The sequence below is a fragment of the Lissotriton helveticus genome, chromosome 11, assembly GCF_964261635.1.
Source record: "Lissotriton helveticus chromosome 11, aLisHel1.1, whole genome shotgun sequence".
Classification (NCBI taxonomy): domain Eukaryota; kingdom Metazoa; phylum Chordata; class Amphibia; order Caudata; family Salamandridae; genus Lissotriton; species Lissotriton helveticus.
In genome coordinates this window covers 672534272-672559651 of record NC_136072.1, presented here as the reverse complement: position 1 = coordinate 672559651, position 25380 = coordinate 672534272, and the positions used below count along the sequence as shown (strand labels likewise).

At 45.3% G+C, this 25380-nt stretch overlaps 1 protein-coding gene across 6 annotated transcripts in view; it reads left to right on the top strand.

Annotated features, from left to right (window-relative positions):
* The window catches only part of LOC144791764 (disintegrin and metalloproteinase domain-containing protein 28-like), a 3516669-nt gene that overhangs the window by 2856785 nt on the left and 634504 nt on the right, over positions 1 to 25380 (top strand). For all 6 annotated transcript variants that reach the window (XM_078666532.1, XM_078666533.1, XM_078666531.1 and 3 more), the window contains one exon: positions 9712 to 9874. In XM_078666532.1, coding sequence (XP_078522658.1) covers positions 9712 to 9874 — 163 coding nt within the window. The remainder of the gene's footprint in view (positions 1 to 9711; positions 9875 to 25380) is intronic.

Genomic DNA, 25380 nt, shown 5'->3' with positions numbered 1-25380 from the left:
CTCTACGGATTAATTCTGACTTTCTGATTTCTTTTTCAGTTCTTTTATGAGCTTCTTTGCGCCATAACTCGATGGCATCTTTCTGTGACTGTCTGGCTTTCTTTTTCCATAATGCTTCTTCTACTCGCATGATGCATTCGGCATCCCATGTACCCGATACGGGCCATCTATACTTTTCTTCTAACTGTTTGGTATACTCTACCCATAAATCTAGATACAATATGGCACTTATGCCATGTTTCTGATACATAAAGTGACCTGGACTGTCCCTGGGCGGGACGGGAACTGCTGCTTCCAGCAGACCCTTTCTAGTTTTTAACTGACGTAACTTGGAAAATATGGGCATGACTGAACTGTAATCTAGACACAATACAATACACAATGAACACGATACTTATTCCCCATTCATACCACGACATTAAAATACATGAAAAACATTTAAAAATAACAGTTCGAACAGAATACTACCTGGAAATACTGAGAACAGAACACATAAATTTTCTCGAGAACAGAAACTGACTAGAACAGAAACTAGATGCACTGCTGAAACAGTACGAAACTTACCGGTCTCATAAAGAGACACGTCAGGACCCGCATCCACCGAAGTGGGCACTTCGTTTGTGGGACTGTGTACCACCAACCCACAGACCAGAGTCAGTTTAAATTGACCCTGTCTAGATACCACCCCAGTAACGGTACTCACCGGGCAGCAAGAACGGAAGGCCTCAGACTGGACTGGACTGCTACGACGACGGACGACGAACTTCGGACTTCGGACTTCAGTTACGGGTGGACCTCCGGATACCTCGGACCTTGGACTCTTGGCTTGGGCTCTGGTCGGGACTCGCCGCGTTCCTCCACCGTCTCGTCTGGATGCTGGACCGCCTCCTCCGTCTCCTCCGTGGGCCTGAGGGATACTTGAGCAGAAATATCTGCCACTGCGCAGAAGAGTTCCGTCACGACTGCAGAGGGTCAGGGGGTCGGCGTGGCTTCACCGACACGTGGGGAAAGGGCAAGTTCCTGTTCGGGCGCCATTATGTGGTAAATAAATAAATAATACCTCTCTTTTTGACTAGACATATATCATAACAGATAGCTCAATAAATAAGAGTCAAGATTCGAGGTAGTAGGAGTTTTGCAGGTTTAATACAGCATAAGGACAGGAACAGGACAACCTGCATAGAAATAGGATGACTGGGCCCAGCAGCTGCTGGGGCTGGATCTGGGATGAGCGCGCTGACTTTTAATAACAATACATGAGCATATATACATAACGCAGACACATAGCATTACATTGCAGTAGGCGTAGCAGTGGGTGGAGCAGAAGGTGTGACGCGTAGCAGTCGCGAAAGATAAGGGCGAAAAGAGGTGTAACAGGGCGTATACATAGACATATGGTGCAGACGTAACAGGATATGTCATGAATGGGGCGGAAACCATGGAGGGGGCTACCTGAGGAGCCGGGACCTCTAACCTGATGGTGCGCGCAAACTAGCAATGACGTATCACTAGGAGAAGCTGGGGGCTATGAACTCTGTGCTAGGAGCAGAGACTGAAATCTGGAGAGTCGGAGCGACATGTACCTAAACCCTATCTAGTATCTGATGTTTAGGGAACATGTTGATATAAACTAGAAGTCAAGAGGGGAAAGGCTAACAGACTCTAAGACTGGAGCATGCATTATTCTACATGTAGTGCGTGATGAAGAATATTAAATGACCATTAAATACAGTATTCTCTAACATGGAGCCCTGAAGGCTAGACAATGACGGAAACTATTGATGCGATTCAGTAGCTTAGGAATGCAGAGAAGGAGGACTGAACTGATAACTGGAATCATAACATATTCTTGGCAGACTCAGAGACTGAGCCAGGCTGGGCCGGGCACTGCGAGGCAGGAAGTAAGTGAAGGGTCGAGGATACAGGTGGGGGCTGTATCCCTCCTCAGCGAGGCTTCAGGAGACAGGAGCTGAATCTGGTGTCCGGGCCCTTTTGAGGCCTAGAAACGGGGACTTTATAATGGAATAACGTGCACACTGAGAAACGTGGCAACGTAGCTTTACATAGGCCTGATATTCGTAGTATTCACGAGGACTGTAAACTAGCATACTAGAGGGGGACACAACTGTAATTGCGTCATTAATCAGACATGGGGAATGCATATGCATATTTAATCATGCACACATAACATATGATGGATGACACGTAGGGACACAGAACATGGCAAAATTTACTTTTCCACACCAGGGTGGTGCCGATCCTTTCCACCGCTGCAAGCACAGTGTCCATTTTGGCTGTGAGGGCCACCACCTACGGTTCCATGCTTCCATTCTGGCACCCTTCTGAGGGGTCTAGACTTTCCACCTTCAACTGCCCATGCTGCGACTTGTCCCGCAGCCGGCCCATCATTAGTTGTTGTGTCGTTGGCATCCACAGATGGGCCACAACCTGGACGGGCGCAGTCAGTTACAAGCCACCCAGAGCCCAAACCTCTTCCTGTTGTCAAGGGAAAAGTCTGACGTGTCAGCCTGTGAACAGAGCTTACGGCAGGGAGGGCCCCCCTCTGTGTGCTTCGACCTGAAGCTTGCAGAAGTCCGACTCCCTGTCTGTATTGCCGGGGAGTCTAGCCACTCTGCGCCAGCTACCGGCACTCAGGGGGGATTTAATCATACAGTCTGCCTTTCCTTTATAACGCAGGGGTTCATGTGCTTCTATAAACAACTACAAACTTAGGGGTCTTATTGGGGATTCAACCGTAATCCTCTGCTCGTCAAACCTTATCAATAGTACAAGGGTACGAACAAAATGATACTAACAAACCAGATCACAAGATGTGAAGAACCAGTAACGTGAGTCACCCCTGGTGTAGGATTCCCATCAACAGTCTTGTAATGATCAATATTATCATTTGGTAATCCTTATCGGGTATTGTGTCTCTAGATCATTGAGACCGGCATACCCCAATAACCAGATATGGGGTAGCGACCCACAATCACTCGGTACTACCACATGATGTTGATGTGATGGGGAGTGCAGTGTAAACAAAAAATAAGTGGTGGTCTTAAAAAAGGATAGGGAACTCAACCCGGAAAACTTTAATAATTGTTGGCCCCTTCCTTACTAAAAACAAGAACAGTATAATATTGTCATCGCAGTCCAAGCAAATAGCTGCGAGGAGACCAACATGTTTCAGCCACTAAGGGATGACTCCTTCGGCTTTCGTCAGGGTCTCTGTTCTATAATAATACTACTGCATTTGTGGTGATAAAAGTGTGAAAAATATATAAAAAAACACACAAGTGAAAAACCAGTAAAGGATATAATATTCCTTCGGCTGTTTCAACTCCTCTCTTCGGCACCTGGTTGAATATGTACTATTTGGAGAGGACAAACGTACAGGAAAAACACAATCTGTTACCCTGGTCTGTAGAAAACATAATAAATTGTTTAACAAAAATATATACCAGCTTGCTTACTCACCCAGTGTGTCCGGGGAGTGGACCTCACCTCTTCCTGGACCTGACTCAGGATATATGAGACCCCGCTCTACAATAACAGAAACCAACTGCGTAAAATACACAAACCAGACAACCAGACATGAAGCTACTCTGGTGATGTATATATCTACGCAATCAAAGGTGTTCTGTACATGGAGTCAATCAACCCCCATCAGTAGGTTCACAAATCACTCTCTCTCCACCTCCCCGACAACTACAGGCTAAGCTACCAGGGGTTTACAAAGTTTCTAATATACAGCATATGGCTAGCTCAGTGGCATGCACCTAATATCAAGCTAGCAAGACAGGTAATCATACCTGTCCGTCGGTATCCCAGGCCGTGACTGAGTCAGGGGGAGGCGCAGTCACCTGTGCGCTCTCACTACTTCACTGTTAGGCTGAGCAGCACTCAGCCAATCGATACCGGTAGGGGTGGGGCTGACCCGGTCGCCACCTCACCACAGATCACTTAATGTTTCCATCATGGTTGTCCAACTGCCGCTTACCTCACTAATAATGCCCGCTAATGGTACCAGGACGTGGTAATACATCTGTCCTAGGCAGTACCCTGTCCCATACTCGTTCGCGGCCTTGCGCGCGTGATCTCGCGAGCATAGGCCGGTGTGGAACTACAGAATGACGTCACGTCATTCGTGATTGTAGTTCTTTTCAAAAACAAGGGTATACTTCCGCATTATTGTTTGGTGCGTGCAGTATCACTCAGAATGCCTAAAATGCCAATCAAGCCAGATCACAGTCCTGCCCGCTATAGGTATAAGGACTAGTCCGATTTTATTTAGTGCCCTCTCACGCGCTCATTCACGGACACTAAAGCGTCCTTCCTTTGACATAGAACTACACGATGACGTCACGTCGTCAGTGCGTGTAGTTTTTTGGTTGTTTTAGATTTTGCGATTGAAAGCTAACTCTCGCCTTGCTAGTCAGTCCGCGGCGGGGCGAGAAAGGTCCCCACTAGCGTCTCAGATATAGTGAAACAGAATAGCTAGTTGTTGTTTGAATGTTGCACAGCGCACTAACTCGCAGATGGTGCAGTGCTGAGTCAGACATAAATAATGACGCGTTTAAAAACACACAGCCCGCTCCACAGAGATTACTCAGATCACCATACCATGTCTACCGTGATTAGACGGGGAGTATTCGTAAATAACGGACACCTCTCATTAACAGGTAAATACCTGGATCACCATTGCATGTACCTGAAAAAACCTGACTACGCCACCAAACTGCCCCACCATGCGGGCAACGCTGGAAAAGGATGTACCCGGTCAAGAGCATCAAACCGTGGGCGAAGTGCTTTTAAGATAATCAATAGGTAATGGACTAAAAAATGATTTAGCCAAAGATCAACTAACGATGCCTTATTTTTACACCTTACCTAAGGTGCATAAGCCACAGAATACTCCCCGTCTAATCACGGTAGACATGGTATGGTGATCTGAGTAATCTCTGTGGAGCGGGCTGTGTGTTTTTAAACGCGTCATTATTTATGTCTGACTCAGCACTGCACCATCTGCGAGTTAGTGCGCTGTGCAACATTCAAACAACAACTAGCTATTCTGTTTCACTATATCTGAGACGCTAGTGGGGACCTTTCTCGCCCTGCCGCGGACTGACTAGCAAGGCGAGAGTTAGCTTTCAATCGCAAAATCTAAAACAACCAAAAAACTACACGCACTGACGACGTGACGTCATCGTGTAGTTCTATGTCAAAGGAAGGACGCTTTAGTGTCCGTGAATGAGCGCGTGAGAGGGCACTAAATAAAATCGGACTAGTCCTTATACCTATAGCGGGCAGGACTGTGATCTGGCTTGATTGCCATTTTAGGCGTTCTGAGTGATACTGCACGCACCAAACAATAATGCGGAAGTATACCCTTGTTTTTGAAAAGAACTACAATCACGAATGACGTGACGTCATTCTGTAGTTCCACACCGGCCTATGCTCGCGAGATCACGCGCGCAAGGCCGCGAACGAGTATGGGACAGGGTACTGCCTAGGACAGATGTATTACCACGTCCTGGTACCATTAGCGGGCATTATTAGTGAGGTAAGCGGCAGTTGGACAACCATGATGGAAACATTAAGTGATCTGTGGTGAGGTGGCGACCGGGTCAGCCCCACCCCTACCGGTATCGATTGGCTGAGTGCTGCTCAGCCTAACAGTGAAGTAGTGAGAGCGCACAGGTGACTGCGCCTCCCCCTGACTCAGTCACGGCCTGAGATACCGACGGACAGGTATGATTACCTGTCTTGCTAGCTTGATATTAGGTGCATTCCATTGAGCTAGCCATATGCTGTATATTAGAAACTTTGTAAACCCCTGGTAGCTTAGCCTGTAGTTGTCGGGGAGGTGGAGAGAGAGTGATTTGTGAACCTACTGATGGGGGTTGATTGACTCCATGTACAGAACACCTTTGATTGCGTAGATATATACATCACCAGAGTAGCTTCATGTCTGGTTGTCTGGTTTGTGTATTTTACGTAGTTGGTTTCTGTTATTGTAGAGCGGGGTCTCATATATCCTGAGCCAGGTCCAGGAAGAGGTGAGGTCCACTCCCCGGACACACTGGGTGAGTAAGCAAGCTGGTATATATTTTTGTTAAACAATTTATTATGTTTTCTACAGACCAGGGTAACAGATTGTGTTTTTCCTGTACGTTTGTCCTCTCCAAATAGTACATATTCAACCAGGTGCCGAAGAGAGGAGTTGAAACAGCCGAAGGAATATTATATCCTTTACTGGTTTTTCACTTGTGTGTTTTTTTATATATTTTTCACACTTTTATCACCACAAATGCAGTAGTATTATTATAGAACAGAGACCCTGACGAAAGCCGAAGGAGTCATCCCTTAGTGGCTGAAACATGTTGGTCTCCTCGCAGCTATTTGTTTGGACTGCGATGACAATATTATACTGTTCTTGTTTTTAGTAAGGAAGGGGCCAACAATTATTAAAGTTTTCCGGGTTGAGTTCCCTATCCTTTTTTAAGACCACCACTTATTTTTTGTTTACACTGCACTCCCCATCACATCAACATCATGTGGTAGTACCGAGTGATTGTGGGTCGCTACCCCATATCTGGTGATTGGGGTATGCCGGTCTCAATGATCTAGAGACACAATACCCGATAAGGACTACCAAATGATAATATTGATCATTACAAGACTGTTGATGGGAATCCTACACCAGGGGTGACTCACGTTACTGGTTCTTCACATCTTGTGATCTGGTTTGTTAGTATCATTTTGTTCGTACCCTTGTACTATTGATAAGGTTTGACGAGCAGAGGATTACGGTTGAATCCCCAATAAGACCCCTAAGTTTGTAGTTGTTTATTGATTCCTATGGGGGATAATACTTAGGCTTGGTCTATAAACATCCCTCTAGCCCTACAATAATTTGTGTTTTTCAATGTTCATGTGCTTCTCCCCGCTTACCCGGGCGTCACATCGCTGCCCGCACCACTCCTGTACACTCCGCTTAGCTCCTCCAGGTGCTCCCGGCGGGCGCTCACTTTAAATACGCAGGGGACTTTAGGCACAGTCTCTCTGTGGCACCTCCTATCGTCCAGGTCTCTCCTGCGGCAGGCGTGACTCTTGTGCCCGGGGCGCATCGCTCTTGTCGCTGTCCCACACAAAATGGCACTGCCCCCAAAATGGCGCTTATGCCTTAATTCACCAATACGCCGCGTCTCAGGCCCTGGCGGCGGACTGTCCCAGTCACTTCCACTGCAGCTTCCCATGCCACCAAGCACTCCAGTCGCAACTACTCTTGGTTGCTCTTACACTGGGCGGCTGCTCCCGAGCTGCCAGGCGCAATGTGTCCACCCACTTACTTTCTGGCAGGGGGCGACCGTCTGCTCCACTCGTAACGTCCCGCTCCTGGCATGCTCAGGTCCGCTCTTCACGGGAGCTACCTGTAGGGACCCGCTGTTCCCAACAATGTCCACAGCAGGTGTTCCCCCGAGGCACAGGTCAAGTACTCCAATACTGCCTCCGACCCTTAGGACATTCAGGCCTCACTCCGTGCCACACTGCCCACTGGCTGCACCAGCCCCCGCAGGCCTCCAGATCATCGCAGGCCTCAGGGGCCCGTCCCTTGCACAGGCACTCCGGAGCCCCCGTGCAGTGCAGAGCCGACTCAAGGCCCGAGCCCCAGCTCGCCTCCAGCAGCTTTGCTCCACAGTTTCAGGCCGCAGGACCAGCCGTCACCTACAGGGCCCAGGGTTCACTTTCCCTTCCCGGGCCTCGCTGCACACTCTGTCCATCGCGTCTCCCGTGCACGGCTGCCAGCAGGTCCCAAGGCCACAGATGCCTGCCACTTATGGGAGCGTCCTCAGCAGGCCTCAACAGGTGCGGAAATGGTCTCTTCAATGGCGCCCCCTACCAGTGCAATCCCACCTCCTCTTCTCCCCGCAGAACTCACGGGCAGCGGTAGGCAGCAGCAATCGCCAGCACGCAGCAGGTCCCAGCAGCTCACCTCCAGTACAGTCCCCCCAGGGCGCCGTGCTTCACAGGGCGATACAACACCAGCCCTCCCGCGCGCCCCTGGCAGGCTCACAGCTTCGTCTCAGGCCCCGGCAGCGTCCGTTATCTCCTGGAGCTGTTCACGCGCTATCACCCCCTGGGCCCCACTGCACGTCCGGGCCGAGTTCTCCGCTCAGCGCCTCGCAATCAAGAAACCACTGGGCTGCATTGGCTCCCCACCGTGTCCCCGCACCGGTCCCACTCGATGCAGGCACTGATCACACCTCCAAAGGAGAAATGACAGGATTAACAGGGGTGGACAAGTGGAGCATCAACAACTCGCGTCCGCCATGATGACTGGCTGGCCACGTCCACGAATTCCGATTCTCTGATAACTCTTTGTAGGGTACGTTGGGGCCAAGATAGAAAGGCTGTGCAGAAAGGAACCATCTCCCAATGGATTGCATTCTGCATACAAATCTGCTATGCACTGGCCAACAAGCAACCACCTGAAGGCTTGGAAGTTTATTCTACCAGAGCCAAAGTTACAACCACTACTTTAGCTTTCAGAGTCCCAGTCCTGGGCATCTGTAAGGCTGCAATGTGGGCTTCACTGCACACGTTCATGAAGCACTACTGGCTGGATATTCAGGTCTGTTAAGATTGGAGTTTTGTTCCTTCGATCGGGCAGGTCTTTCTGGTCTAATTTGGTTTCTCAGACCCGCCTCCGGGGAGGCAGGAGGCATTGCTTCAGTATATATTCTACAATAAGGAATCTGCTACTAGACGTCTCTGTCAGATGGACAAATTACATATCTTTGGTAACACCTTAAGGACTCTATCTAGCCGCACCTTCTCATTCTCCCCACTTTGCGACCTGATTAACGAATGAGGGCTTCTCCTTACAAAGGTGTTAAAGCTCACATCAACAGTCAGTCTTCGTGATGGGTCTGTGCTCCTTGCACAGAAAGTCACGAAAATGAACTGACATCAGCGTGCCGAGATGGTGCATATATAGGGACCACGTATGTCACTTCTCACGCAGTCTACGCCATTGAGGTCAACCTGAACAATGGCCCCTTCAAGTGTATAGGTGTACTGCTTGAAAATGTCCATATCTAGTCTGACTTCTGGGGATAATTCTAAGCTAAGGAATTCGTGGCTAGATAGAGTGGCTACCAGATAAGGCATTAGCGAAGGTAAGTAACTTGTTCTTCAGAGGGGGGGACATACAGTCAGCCTCTAAACTCCAGCTTTATTAAAAAAATTGTAAAATAAAGGCACATCGATTTTCAATGTGGCTGCTGCAGACAATGCTAATATCATATAGTTGGTTGTTTCCTCTGCTAAACTTATCACTGAAACTCCTTATGATGCCCCTTAGATGTGGGTCGCAGCGGTGAAGTACTTGTATAGAGTGGGAGACGATTTGTCAGGGTAAGGGTATAGAAGAGATCTCCTCACCATTCATTGCAAGGGAGTCCCCTAAGGTTTTGTTACACCACTGTCCTACCTGTACACTCTATCTCTTTCATATGATAATATTGCATATATATGATTACCCTTTTCCCATTGATATATGTAATAACAAGGTAAAAAGGAAAAATGATTTAAAACACATTGTCAACAATGATTTATGGATGAGTTGTATCAAAGTTTTCTTTGAAAAATGTGTCTCCTGCCTTTAACTAATCACTGTCATTGCATTATATTCTATTTTAATAGCAGCACAAAGTGTGGTAAGGTTTATTGCACTGGTGGATCAGCGACATCTACTCTATTCGCTGTTAAAGTCCAATTTTTAAATTGCAAAACTGTGGTACCTCAATCAGGTTACATAGAAGATTTTATGATGTCAAAAAGTGGAACAAAATGTGGAAGCAAATTGGTGAGTTAAAAATGTATGTTTGAATTTCAAAAACTGCCATGAAGCACATGTTGTTCTTTTAAGCAAATATACATCTTTAAATCGTGACACATCATCTTAAGAATTTTCCAATTCCTTTGGATTATACCCTCCCTAGCCACCTAATTGTAAACCTTTTTCCCTTAGGCTGCTTGTAGGGCTGACTGTAGTAATTTCTTTTCCTAGCCGAAAATGCCAAGCACATTCCACCAACTACCCATTGCTGATTAGGCGCACATAATCATGCATGCACCATAAATTCAAATCAAAAGCACTCTTTTCACACTGAATATTCGAAGTGAAAACATTTCTAAACAATCTGGAAGCTATCTTGGTTAGCACATATAAATGTTGCACTTTTCACTACCCCTGTGCAGATAAAAGGTACTGGTAGTGTATTTTTGAAGTCACATATTTTAGACTGTCTAGATTACCAGCCTGTAAGCTTCATTACTCTGATTCTTCCTTCCTCATCACAGTACTCTATGAGGAGAGGCCTGCCTCCCCGACCGACACCCCATACGAAAGCTCTCTTTTTAGACATACCCACCGTCCCTTATTGTGCTTTATGTGGTCCTGGGAAGAGACTGGTCCAACAAGCCCTTCCTGTTAATACCAAGGCAAAAAGCTCAAGATCGCAAAGGAAGCCTTACATGGGATGGCATCTGGGTCGTTAGAACTCAAACAAGAAAGGCAAAATTGGAGTAATAAAGGTTACCAGTAAATAATCTAGCCATTGCCTCCTCATATCCTTGCATGTTCCATTCCTTACTTGATGGGGATCTACCAAAACAGAAGTCTTTTGTTTCGATTGATCAACCTGATCATAATAAATACCAGAATCCAAACCAATGCCGCGTCATGTTTGTACTACAGCCTTAAATGAAGGACATTGCAGTAAAAAAGCACCTTATTAGTGTCACTAGTGACAATGATACTCCCAAAGTTACAAGTCACTTTAAAAGCAAAGGGAAAAATTGACATGAAGGCAGCATAAATATTTCTATGATGTTGCTAATTTGGCAGTGAATTTGACAACCAGAGAGAGATATTCTGACCGAAAAGGTGACAGGAACCACTCAGCGACTTAGAATGTAAAAGAGATCTGGGACCACTTCAAGACACCCATGATTTTAACAATTAGTTCCTCTAAAGTGATCTAAAAACCATAGTGGTCACTTTAGATTGAACTGATCTATGGTATACTAAATGTCTGTGATATATAAGGCCAAAGCACCAGCCACTGAGCTAATTTCCAATAAAAATGCTCAAGCCGCTTTCCAAAGGTGCAGAAAAACAATCAAAAAGAGGCCACTGAAAATAGAATCACAGATACATTTTTATTTGCCCATGTCTTCTGATCTCGTATTCTAACCAGCGTGTTACCACAGAACTACTAACATGGAACACACTCTGTACAGAAATGGATCATCAATTCTGACCCCCAGAAGAAAGGCCATAAAATACACAACTCATCATTCATGAGAAGTATTTCATGGTGTAGCACAAGGTTTAATTTCAGCTACTTCATTTATTTGAGATCTTCTAGCCTGTTGCTTGATTATTTTAACCTCAGACCAGGGGCTTATTTGCTCTAACAGGGCTAACGACCTTGAAATCAGATGACAGAAATATGGGTTGAAGTGTACTTTTGTGATCTCACTTACCATAAAGCCTGCATCTTTTATGAGAAGGTCTTCCCCTTTTCCTGGGTGAAGAAGGTAAAGCAAACCACAGGTAAGAGAATAGCATCCAAACACAGGACTCTTTAAGAGGAAACTTGGAGAACTGATGCTGTAACTCGTAAAAATAATCCCAGGTACTCAGGAAAACAGACACCCCCCAGGAGGAGGAAGGAACCATCTTGATACCCGAATGGCCTGGATTTCATCATCCTACATTAACAGAAGTTCGAAAAGGGAATAGGTTACCCTTATGGTCCTTAAAACCTCTTTAATAAATACCAAATTTGAGTGCAATAGTTCATCAAACTGTTGAAATACATCAGTTTATTCTTACACATATTTTTTTGCACAAAACCAATGTCCAATCTTTGACAACTTGATTTCCCAAATCAAAGGAATCTAGGTTGGGTTTCTCAGTAAAGCTTTAACTATGTCATATTTCCAAGCCACCGGGACTAGTTCCGAGGTTAAAAAAAGAGTTGCCATTTCAAGAAAGCTAGGGTGTATCTGATCAGAGGTACTTTGGCTAAGATACGTAGGGAGCCGGATCTATTGGAGAGCCAGATTACATTTTGCTCAAAATGTCAGCCAAACCTTTTAATCTCAGGGAGGGAATGTCCGTCAGCATGGACTGGTTAGTAACCGGTACATCTTTCCCCTGATTGGCATTGTCAGTTTTAAAAGACTGTGAGAAGCTACCGTAAATAGTCTGGATTTTGTTATGGGAGAACCTTGCAAGATCATTACATTGTGAAGGTGAGGTCCTGGTGGGAGGCTAGGTGAGGGGTCTCTAAGAGAGTTTTCAAGATGCAAAGCATTTCTTGAGGGAAGTAAGCAGCACAGTTAACTTTATAGTCAAAGTATGCTGCTTGTGCTTTTTTAATTTACATATGATAGACTCTAATACTGCTTTTTAACATTGACTGGAGTTTATCCACCGCGAGATTTCTCCCTTAGCTAAGGTCGGGTCTGGGCCTAGAATAGGTCGGGAATCATTAAGGGCCTGTATCCAGGATTCAATGGGCGATTTTGAGCAGGAGCAGTCTTTCCAAATCACAGGTTGAGGATTTGGAAGCGGAAAGGGTGGATTTCAGATTAAACGGAATCAGAAAGTGACCGATAACTGGTAATGGGTCTTTGTAGGAGGCTGGCTTGATATATGGTGCTCACTCATGTAAGTGTAGCACCCTGCACAATCAATCAATCAATCAAGCTTTAATCAGTATACATTTACAATTAAAATTAAAGTCATTCCATTGCATGTCAATACTCATCCATAGTTTTCTGTACTTATAACTACTCCATAATCAATCACAGTCAGTGCATATAAACAATAATAACATACACTTATTATATATATATTTTTGTATTTTTTTGTCCTCATCTCACCTTGTCAAGTCGTTGTGGATCTTTTTGCAGCCTTTAACCCTATCTGGGCACCGCAAGGCTTCCCACATTCACTTGGGTCACCTGACCTTCCCCTTTTAGTACGGGGACATGGTGTAATCATTGGACCGACTAAATAAGTCTTAGATTTCGTCCCCAACTCATTAGATGATGCCAGATGTTAGATAGCTTATCCTCTACGGCCTCATACTCCAACCGGGCCATGGCGAAAGCTGCTTTAAGCCATTCCTCTCTTTTCGGGGGAAGAGGGTCTTTCCACCTCCTACAGATTTCTCTCCTTGCCAATAGAATCATGTATAGCAGCAGACCTTTATCCTGCCATGAGGCAGTCAGACAGAATAGGCCGTCATCCCCGAATAGGATCAGGGGGAGATTTACCACCACTCTGGTCTTGAATATTCCCAACAGGGTGTCCCCAACCCCTTCCCAAAAGAAGTCCTGCACTGTACAATCAAAAAAAATGTGTATATCATTTGCTAATGGGGTATGACATCTTGGACATTTGGGTGCAGGCGTTGGAGCAAATTTTGCTATTTTATAGGGCGTATAGTAAAGTCTATTGATGACAAAAAGGTGGTTCTTTTTTAAGGAGGCGGGTTTTATAAACTTATATAGTGTCTTTAAAGATGGTTCAAAGAGAGTCTCGGCCTGCAATTCGATGGGGGATTGATTCCATACCGCTTCTGAGGCAGGGATCCCAAAATCTTCAGTTTTTAATAAGTGGTTATACCAGATCGATATTTCCTTTTTAACTGGTGACTTGGATTGACACATCCTCTCAATTTCTATGTTTCCTTTTAGCTCTGCGGCAGACCAGGAAACTAATTGAAGATATTTAAATCTTGATAGTCCAATCCCTACCTTCGCCCTCAGATATTCCCATGGATGTATCCCATCTTTGTCAATCAAGTCTGACAACATAGTGATTCCAGCCCTCTTTATTGGCACCGCTAGGGTATCTTTTAGACATTTTGGGGTTCCGGGCGAGTACCAAATAGGAGCAAGATCTGAATAGTAACCAATCCCCCAGCTGATCCTTACCCTACACCACACCTCCAGGGCTGCCCTTAGAACCTTCAGGCGTACCCGCTTAAAGAGTCTCGGGGATCCAAATTTGTACAAGAAAATTTCTCTGGTAACCCTATTTAGGTTTAACCGGGGTTTTTTATCCAAATCCTTCACAATATAAATTCCTAAATATCTGAACTCGGACCTCACTTTGCACCTCCATTGATCCAGAATCCAGAACATGACCTCCGTTTTTGATCCGTTAACCTCATAGCCTGACATAGATCCGAATTCTACCAGCAGCTCCTCAATCCGAGGTATCACCGCGGCAGGATTGTTTGTATATAGGATCAAGTCGTCTGCATATAATGCCAATTTAGAACTATAGGTCCCGGACTAGAATGGAACAATTGATTCTTTTAACCTAATAGCTTGAGCTAAGGGCTCGATATATAGGTTAAATAATAGCGGGGAGATAGGGCACCCCTGTCTAGTTCCACGCTGTATGCTGAGGTTAGATGTTAATAAACCATTGAGGAGGATCCGCGCCGAGGCACCTCTGTAGCAATTTTGTAGGGTCTGAATGAATATGGGGCCAACTCCGATCTTCTCCAGAACTGCCCAGAGATATACCCAGCAAACACTATCGAACGCCTTGGCTGCATCCAATGTGACCACAGCCAAGGGATCCGATCTTTGTATTGCTAGATATATGTTGCCTATCAGGAGGTGAGTCTGATCTTCAATATGCCTTCCTGCCACGAACCCCTTCTGGTCTGTATGGATCAGCCTAGGGGCCAGTTTGGCCAATCTCCCAGCTAGAACACCCATAAAGATCTTATAATCGGCATTTAGCAAGGAGATTGGCCGGTAGGAGTCTGTCCGCAAGGGGTCCTTGCCTGGCTTCAAGATCAAAACTATTATTGCCTCTTTCCATGAATTGGGCACTCTGCCTACAGGGGAATAGACTGAACTAAGGAGTATTTCCAGCATAGGGGACAGTTCTTCTACTAAGTGTTTATACACTTCAGTCGGAAGTGAGTCCGATCCTGCAGCCTTTTTAGTTTTTGATTTCTTAATCTGCTCAGTTATCTCATCCTGAGTAATAGGGTTATCTAGACTGATCCGGCCCTCCTCAGACAGTATTGGTAAAATGTTGTCGCTCAACCATAAATGTATATTTTCCGGGGATGGAGCTATGTTTTCTTTATATAAATCAGTGAATAGTGAAAGGAGGCAAGTCTGCATGTCCTCTTCCTTGCTGGATATGTCTCCATTGCTATTTATGATTAGTTCTCTAATATCGTTTTTTGTTCGATCTGCTCTGGCTTTCCACGCCAGTAATGCTCCAGCCTTCTCCCCATACTCAAAATTTTCCATTTTCCTGGAGTCCCATTGGGCTTTACATTTTGCTTCTAGTTTTCCCCTATACTGCTGTCTTACTTCTTCCAATTCCTGCAGATTTTGTAAAAGTGATTCTCAGTCTTCACTATTCACATTGAATCTGTATAGTTCTAACCGCCTAATTTTCCCCTCAATATCCTTCAACTTCTCAGCCTCTGCCCTGTTCTTAGAACAGATGATACCATGTAATCTCCCCCTTAAACAGGCCTTATAGGCGTCCCAGATAAAATCCCAAGTTGAAGACCCAGTATTCTGTGGAAAGAATTCTAAAGAGAACGACTTGATAGATTTGATTACTTCTATATCAAGACGCATTGATCTTTTCAGTGTCCATCTGGACTGAACCTGCTGACTACTGCTTAAAAAGACAAACTGTAGGGGAGCGTGGTCTGAAATATGGCTAGGCTTGACGAGTATTTCCTTGATGTTAACCAATGATTGTCTATCTGTGAAGACATAGTCTATTCTAGAGGAATGCCCAGATTTTTTTCCGTTAAATGTGAAACCCTGTCGAGCACCTTCTTTAGCTCTCAAGACATCTACTAGATCTAAGTCATGAATCAGATTTAATAACGTTCGACGGACCTTAGGAGCCCCTATATAATGGCTCACGTTAGACCTATCATTTATGGGATTCAATAATACGTTAAAATCTCCCGCAAGAATGTATGGTGGAGACTCCAACGTTAACGTTGATTGTAATTTAAGCAGATATGAGACATCATCAATGTTGGGGCCATAGAAGGAGGCACAGGTTATGTCTATGTTATTTAATGTCATTGTGACAACTAACCATCTCCCTGATGTGTCTGTTTAGATCCCCTTAATAGAGCAGGAAATACCTTGTTTTACCAGTATTGCTACCTCTCTACTATGTGAGGTCTGATGAGACACAGTAAAGTATTTTATCCAATGCACTTTGGAGAAAAGTAACCGACTTTCTATCAGACACAGATGGGTCTCCTGTAATAAGCATACTTGTGCACTTGACAGTTCCAAATACTTAAAGATTAGTCTTTGTCTGCGGGGGCACCTCATACCATTAACGTTCCAGGAGATAAATGTGACCTGTCTCCCCCTCAATACTAGGTCCATTGACATCTCTTCGGTTGCCTACACTTCTTATATTCCTTACTATGGTGTGATGAGGTTATTATCTCTTTTTTTCCCCTATGCTCCCCACCCGGGTGACCCCCCCTCCCCCTCCCCAAAGTCCCAGTGCCTGTACCCTTTTATCCCATGAGGAACCCTCCCTTCCAATAGGCTAAGCCTATTTAACTCAGCCCCCACCAGGGCGCAGATTTTTTATAAATTATGTACCTGCGGATATGCAGCTTTAAATACTATTTAGTCTATGGGTGTGTAGTTCCTATCATTTTCTATTTCCTTTCTGTTTCGATCACATAAGTTGGAAGTACCGCTCTACTACCTCTTTACTCCCTGTTCCTCTCTGATTTTTGCGATCAGATCATCCGCCTCCTCACCAGTTTTGATCAAATGCATATGATTGTTTCACATTACCCGGAGATGTGCAGGAAATTTAAGTTGAGACTTAGCCCCCAGTCTATTCAACTCTTCCATTCTTCTCCCTAACTCCCACTGTCTGGTTGCTGTTACATGGGAGATATCTGATCTGATTTTAAAGGTGAAGGGATTGGAACTGTTAAATGCGATTGACTTTTCCTTCAAGGCCAAAGACAAAATCTGTTCCTTTACCAAGTAGGTCAAAAAATTAAGCAGAATCTTCCTTGGTTTTTGTCTAGCTGGATTTCGCCTAAAAGGGTCCCGATGCACCCTTTGAATTTCACGGGCTAAATCAATATCATTGACTCCTTTTAGGACAGTTCCCATCAACAGCGAAATCACATATCCCTTCAGGTCCGCTCCTTCAAGAGACTCAGGGACATTTAACAGTTTTAGTTTGTTCCGCCGAGAGTGATTTTCCAGACGTTCGACATCTTCTTTTAGCTCTTTATTTTGTATACTTAATCTCGCTACTTTGTCTTCAGTGGTTCGAATAGAGTCCTGCATCCTCGGGATTTCCTTTTCCATGGCTTCTGTTCTTAAGGTCACGTCGTCTAGTCTTTTGGCTAGCACTTCGCAGGAAGCCTGAATTGCAGCCTGGTTTGCCTCAGAGGTTAAGAATCTGCTTGTCATCTCTGCCTCATTAGATTCTGAGACGGTGAATCTACTAGTTATTTCCTCCTTCATAGCCAGGAGGATGTCTAATAGAGTGGATGACGTCGAGTCTAATTTTGTGACGTCCGATTTGCAGGAACTTTCTAAGGTTGTTGTCAATAAAGGCTCAGCAGAAATGTTGTCATTATTTTCCACATCCACATCCTCTGGTGGTTCTGTGGGTGGCTCGGCTATGGGGCGAGATTCAGTGTCACTAATTGTCGGAGCTGAATATTTATTTGAGAGATTTACGTCTGAATGTATCATCAGGGGTACTTCCACTACTTCGATTTTGCTTAATGCTTTTACAGCTTTTACAGCTGCACCGCTTACTGATTCGATTTTATTGAGAGGACTACTTGTGTCAAGGATAATGGATTTCCCCTCTCAGCTTTTAGTTGTAGGGATTTTGCTGGAGCTGTAGGCACTATATGAGATGTTGAGGCACTGCTGGTAGCCATAACCTTATAGTATGTCTTAAGTGAGGGTGTTACTTTTATCTGGGGTGGCGTACACTTCTTGACTCTCTCCTTCTTTCTAATAACACCTGCTTCGCTCTTTTTTGCACTACCTCAACTCCTTCGTTTGATTTACAGACTTTAGATTTACACTTCCTGTTGCTGACTCTGACCTCGGAGATGGGGGGTGATGTGCGAGGTGGATATACTAATTTATCCCTTACGGGATCTAAGACCAATCTGGCTCGGAGAGAGTAACGATTAAATTTGATGTCTGTGTCTGGGCTGGATTTTTTTTTTAATGTGCCTTCTGCTGCTAATTTTGCAACTTCCTGACCTGCTATATCTGCAAGTTTGGCGCTAGCACTAGCAACATCCATCCATCTGGTTATACCCCGGGGTATCTGTCCTCACTCTTTAAATTGAAAAGGCTCTCTGTGCACAAGGGGCTTTGTGGTGTTCTTTCCAGTATGTATTTTCTTATGTGTTTACTGCCTACCTTTCCAGCAGCGTTCGTCTGGAAGTCTCCCTTTCCAGCAGATTTCGTCTTGAAGTCTCCCTCTGAGCACTCTGCTCTATCTCTGTCTCCTACTCCCCCAGCAAAAATCACACCACCTCTTTCAACCCCCTTGCTGACCACTGCACTAGCAACCCGGAACAGGAACCTGAGTGCAGCCGAGTCCCGTCTCCTCCGTGCCAGAGCCGCCTCCGCCCACCGCGCACACAGGCTGCACCTTCCGAAGCCACCACCGCTACCGTTATTGCCCACCTTGATTCCCGCAGACCTCCCGAGGCTCTCCACGCTCGGTGAGTTATCTATGCACATACCTCGATTCACGATGTTTTAGGAATGTTTTAGGAATCCCCGCAACGTATCTATTTTAAAGGCAATCCGTATGCAGGCATTCGTTTAATCCTTCATGTTCTGCGTCCTGAGCCTGGGGGGCTGAGCCACGGCCGCCATGTTCCTCCTCCAAAAACATCCCATACACTTATTATAAACAATGCAGTACATAATAAAACTCTGATTAGAAGGTGTAACAAATACATTGCTTCCCTTAAAAAGCTGTGTTAGTATGGGTTTATGCTCTCAATCATAAAACATAATGCATAGCATATATAATAGTTCATCAGGAAACATAATCACAGTACTTAAGTAAGCAGGGCCCTAAAGTGGTAAAGTGCATAGGTGCAATATAATAATAGATTTTAATTGGGAGCATATAAAGCCTTAAAAAGTATTAAAAAGCTTACTTGCTTTCATATGTTAAGGCTTCCAAATGGGAATTATCCTTTCTTCTCCTGATTGCCATTTGTATAAAAACAATAACTGTGTTGCAGATTTAATTGTTATCCAAGCTTCAAATGTAGTTAAAAGCATGCTTATAAGAATACAATTTAATAACTAAGAATAGACATCTTAAAACAGATTTCCTAATATCCCGATAAAAACTACAAAGAAGAATAAAGCGCAATGTAGACTGCAAGGACTTTCCATCACAGGGGCAATGTGGAAGAATATAGTTCCAATTCCCCAATCTGGGGTAGGCAATCTGATAATGTAAGGTACCAATCCTTAACCTTGTAAAATAGAATCTAGGCTGTAAATTTCCTACCGAGATAAGGTACGGTTGGATACCCATCAAGAGCGGACCTTCACAATAAGATCTAATACTCGGTTTTAAACCTAATCCCATATCTTTTGCAAGTTCCCTAGAATTTACTAGCCTCATCTCTAAATCCCCTTTACTATAATCCTGGATGGACTTCAGGTCATGAAGATCAGAGTCCACCTTACACTCTTTTAGGAGATTAGAAATTTATTGTAACCAAGGGATTTTTTTCTGTAATCGGGGGCTAGACAATCCATTATTATATCCTTGGTGAACTTGGTCTCGTCTTCAGTCCAAATCCTGTGCCAAAATGTAAGAGCTGCCGTACTAATAAAAAAGCTAATATAAGGTACACACAGCTCTTTGTGGACTATATATGACGCAGTTGAGTTTGGAACAGCCAAGACCCTTATTAAACATTTATTTTCCTGAATTTGCAGCAAGGCTGGGTTTGCCCTACCCCATACTTCTGCTCCATAACTTCTCAGTTGAAACCCACAGCATCTCACTCCTTGGCCGGAGTGAGGCTTTCTAAAAAAACTAAATGTAAAAGCTAGTCTAAAAAATCAAACTATAAAAAATGTGTTTCAAAACATTCTAAAATAATTATGAAGTACACTTCAATAATAAAAGCAAATAAAATGCCAATGTATAAAATTAGCAAGTTAATAAAACAAATAATAAACATTCTGAAGTAAAAACATGAAGCTGAATTCAAATGCAGGAGGCTCGCAAAATGTTATACATTCGTAGAGTCAATGGGATCCAGAACGGTTCCTGCTGCCACAGACTAGGTTTCAATGATGTGCTCCTAATAGTGCATTAGTCGCATCCCTATAGGCACACTCTGATTCCCCTATTGCGAAATGAGGATTTCCACACTTGATCAAAGTATAATTTGTTTCATTTTATTTGACTTCTTCTTTTGAATTTCTCTTTCATTCAAATTCTTTGAGCTTTACTCATAGTGGCATTACTGAAGCAATATACAATGCATTTCGGACTTATGAAATGCCCTTCGTCAGGGAACAGTACTGTTGAAAAAAATAATAACAATAATCTATGCTGTATACTGATATTAATGAAGAATACTGGCTGTTAATCTAGAGTGTACAATGTGTGTTTAATGTGCCGTTTGAACACCTAAACTAGTGGTGTGTCGAGTGTTATTTAATCAGTGATAATATTGGGTCACCTTATAACCTTAATACCCACAGGGTCAGTGAGTGAAATGTTAGGTTGATGAGCTCAAAAAAACACTTACATGCAGTTTTTTGGATCTCAAACCGACAATCTGTAAGAAAAATGCGCCATACGCGAGTAAATTCCATGTTAAGTCGCGAGTATCAACTCTTGTCTAAACAACCGTTAGTATGCTAAATTCCGTTAGTAACTGACCTCGTAATTCCCGCGCTTGACCTTTCAACTTTGCGGATTCCCCCGAACTGCTTCAAACAACGCGGCACGCCGAATGCGTTTCCTGGTTCATCGAGTATCGTGTTGCTATTGGTTAATATTGTGATCATGTGACTCATGGACATAAAAAACATACGTTCCGTCGCCTGACAATCGCTCTCTGTTCATAAACAATGTATGTCGAGTTCTCCAATGTTTAAACCCTATACCTATGTCCGCGTGACTACAAAAAGTGAAATCAGAAATAACCAATACGAATGAGCAAATAATGTAAAAGAGAAAAAAGGATGGGTGTAAAAAGGTGGTAATTCGGGGGTTTGAACCTGCGTTCAGTTGGTGATGTGTAAAGCGTGCTAACAGCCAAGGTATACTAACCATAGATTGAATCGTGTACCAAAAACAATATAAGAACTTTTGTGGTTAACATAAATCACAGGAGTCATCCTGGTGATCAAGGAACATTTTGCAGAAATATTTACAAATAGCAAGACAGTTTAATTCGATCATTAAGACCGTTAGGCTTGTGGGAGGACAGTCTTTGTATCCATGCGTTTTCCCTCTGTAATAGATGTTTCGTGTTGTCTCTTCTTTTTTTTCCACACATTCTAAGATCAAAAACTTTAGTTGTGATATGTTATGTTGTCCTCAATGAAATGTGTGGCAATGGAAGACTTCATATTCTTGGTGCGAATATTCGACTTGTGTTCTGTCATTCTTACTTTCATTTTCCTTTCCGTTTTTCCTACGTATACTTTGCCACAGGGGCATTTCAGTAAATATATCACGTTGGCAGTTTTATATCGTGGCCCTTCATTGGGTGATTGATCTTATTCCCTTTAATGATGTTATTGCAGCTTCCGCAATTTAGACATGCTCTTGTTCCTTTGTAGGATTTGGTTTCTGGTGGTTTTTGTTTTAACATTTCCCCTATATTCTGACCTCTGGTATATGCAAATAGAGGTGGTCGTGAGAAAATCATATTGAAATTGGGTTCCATATTAAGTATCTGCCAATGTTTTATTATCGATTGTTTGTATTTGGCACTCATGGTTGAAAACTTTGAGACGGTTACAATCCTGGTCTCTTCCTTGGATGTCTTACATTTAAATAAATCCTTTCTGTTTGTTTTTTCCACACGTTTTATGGATTCTTCAATAATATGTTCTGGGTATCCTCTTTCGAAGAATCTCGATCCCATTTCTTTGATCCTGTTTGTCAATTTTGCTTCATTGGATATGATCCTTTTGACTCTGGTCATTTGGGAAAATGGCAAGTGGTGTTTTAAACTTGCTTGGTGGAAACTTGTGTAATGCAGCATGTTATTCCTGTCGGTAGGCTTCCTATATATGTCTGTTTCAATCCCTGTGTCTCTAAGGGAAACTTTCACGTCTAGAAAAGTCACATGTGTGTTTGATATCTCCCAGGTAAATTGTATACGTTCATCCGTGTGGTTCAACGCTGTTAATGCTGTTTCCAATTTCTCTCTTGTGTTCTTCCAAATGATGAATACATCATCAATGTATCTTACAAATAATTTCAAGTTATTGCACCATTCAGTCTTCGTTAATATGTTTGATTCCTCATACTCTTTCATAAAGGTGTTCGCGTATCCCGGAGCTGCCGAATTACCCATTGCTGTTCCCACTAGTTGTTGGTACCATTCGTCTTTATAACAAAAGTAGCTCTGATATAAGGTAAATAACATTAGTTCCATAAGAAATGTCTTGAATGACAATTGTAACTCCGTATTCAGTAAAGCTTTCTCCACTGCCTCTATTCCCTGTGAATGGGGAATTGAAGTGTATAGTGAACGAATTCTATTGTGACATTTTCCAGTTTTACTAAAAAGTCAGTTGTGTCCCTGATGTAGGTTGTCATGTTTTTTACTGTGGGTTGGAGATATCTGTCAGGTAGTTGACCGATAGGTTCATGTAAACTCCCACGGGTAGAAACAATAGGTCATAATGGGGGATCTCTGAGGTTTTTGTGAATCTTAGGTATCATGTGTAAAGCTGGACTTTTTGGATGTTGTTGAATGAGAAATTTTTTTGTTCTGTCATTTATAGTTCCGATCTCATGGGCTTTGTCAATGATGTTTTTCAAAGATTCCATATATCTCATGGTGGGGTTGCCTTCTAATTTCATGTATGTGTTGGTATCCGCTAGATGTTCCATCACCTTCTCTTCATACATTGTGGTGTTCATAATTACCAATGCCCGGGGCGTGGCCAGCAGCATGCGAGACTAGACGTGTCTCCCGGGAGCTCCCGGCCGGCCTCTAAAGATCCGACACACTTTCCACATCCACTGGGGTGAAAATCACCCAAATTCAGCGGGGGGTCACCTGGAGAGGGACTAGAGGTCCGCTCTGCACAAAAGGAGCCGCAGGAGTGAGCAGAGCCGAGTTATCTGCGGCAGCCGCGTGTGAGGGGAAGACGCCGAACAAGATGGCGGCGCGGTGACCGACTGAGGAGGACTACCACCGCCGGACTGGGCGATTGCACTCGCGGTGGCGGTGCACGGCAGGTGAATCCGGGAGGAGCAGAGGTAGCACCGGGAGTGGCCGGCCGCTCCGACGGTCCGTGATCCATCGTGAGCCAGAGGTGCACCGGCGGGAACAACTGCCCCGCCGTCGTGGGGTACACGGTGCCCGGAACCGGTGAGACCCGTCAGTAGACGCACAGAAGAAGAAGTGAGCAGGTCACCGGACCGCTGACAGGGGCGCCCGGGGCGGAAAGTAACGCCGGGGAGCGAGGCACCCTTTCTCAAGATGGCGGGCGCCGCTACCTGCTGAAGTGCGGAGGACAACACAGAGGCGCTAGCAGAGAGATTACCTGCCTTCCTGCCCGTCGCCGGCGAAGAGGCGGTTCGGATGAGGTACCTGGGGGCGGCCGGTGTCAGAAAGACCCAGGGGCAGGGACAACGGAGACGCCCGTACTTCACCAAGATGGCGGCCACTGCTCCGGTGAGCTCCGGGGCGTGAGGGGGGTGGCCAACCAAGGGACCGGTGAGGCGGAGAGAGCGAGGCTGCGTAGCCTAATACGCCGGAGGGGGAGACTGGGACAGATCCCCCCCCCCTCGCATTCACACCCGGAGCGGAGGATTGGAAGTAGTGAGGCACAACATTGGCAGAGCGGAGCCCCAAGAAAGGTACTGCTGACCAGGAGCCCCCTGCTGACGCACTGGCAACTGGGGGTAGCTAACACCCACACAGATCAATCTGGGAGAAGACGCCCGATGCCAAGCGGTCCCCGTTTGGTAGCACGGAGGCGGGGAGCCTGAAGCGATAGCCACAGCACGGGCACGGTGGTGAGTTGGGGTACCAGGCGACAGCCGGGACACCGGCTACAGCGCTGCCACCGCCGTGCCATTGGAGCCTGACCCTCGCCTGTTGGGGGTGCAGGGGCCGCGGACCACGGAGCGGCACAGGAGTCCGGAAGGGGCATTGTCGGCCCGATCAGAAGGGAGCAGGACGCCAGTCGGGTGCAAGACGCGGATTGGTTATCGAAGGGGATACAAGGTGGGGCCGCCCAGCACCGCCAGACGGTCGGGAGGTGGACACCCCTCGGCGCAAACAGAGCGCTGTGAGAAGGGCGAGAGGAGGCAACCGAGGTACACCGGCTCCCACACCTAGGAGAAGGGCACACCCATAACTCAGCAAAGATGGTGAAGAAAGATCCCCCCCCGCCCAAGCCCCCCAAACAGGGCACGCTGGACACCTTCGCAGCACCGAAATCATCCAAAGACACCGCGGGGACCGCTGCAGAGGGGGCCACTGATACGGACAGGTTACTGGCGGCGATCCAGGCGTCTAGAACTGATATACAGGACTCCAGAGCGGCATTGGAGGTGAAAATTGGAGAGGTAGGATCGGAGGTCACGCTCCTGCGGCAGGATTTCAGGAACCTCTCCGCCAGAGTGACCGAGACTGAAACACGCATTGGTGAGGCGGAGGACTCGATCACGACACTCAAGAAAGACATGGCGGAGCTTCAGGCGTCCCACAGACAGCTCCTCTGGAAGGTGGATGATGCGGAAAATAGGGCCAGGCGCAACAACCTCCGCTTTGTGGGATTTAGAGAGGGGATCGAAGGGAACAATATGGCGGCATTCCTGCATAAATGGCTTACGGACACTTTTGCGCACGCCCCCTTCTCGTCCTGCTTTGTGATCGAAAGGGCACACAGGGCGCTCCTTGCGAAACCTCCGGAGGGTGCCAGGCCTAGACCCGTGATCGCCCGCTTCCTGAACTTCGCGGACAGAGACTTGATATTGCGTGAAGCGAGAAGGATGGGCAACATCCGACTGGAGAACACCAA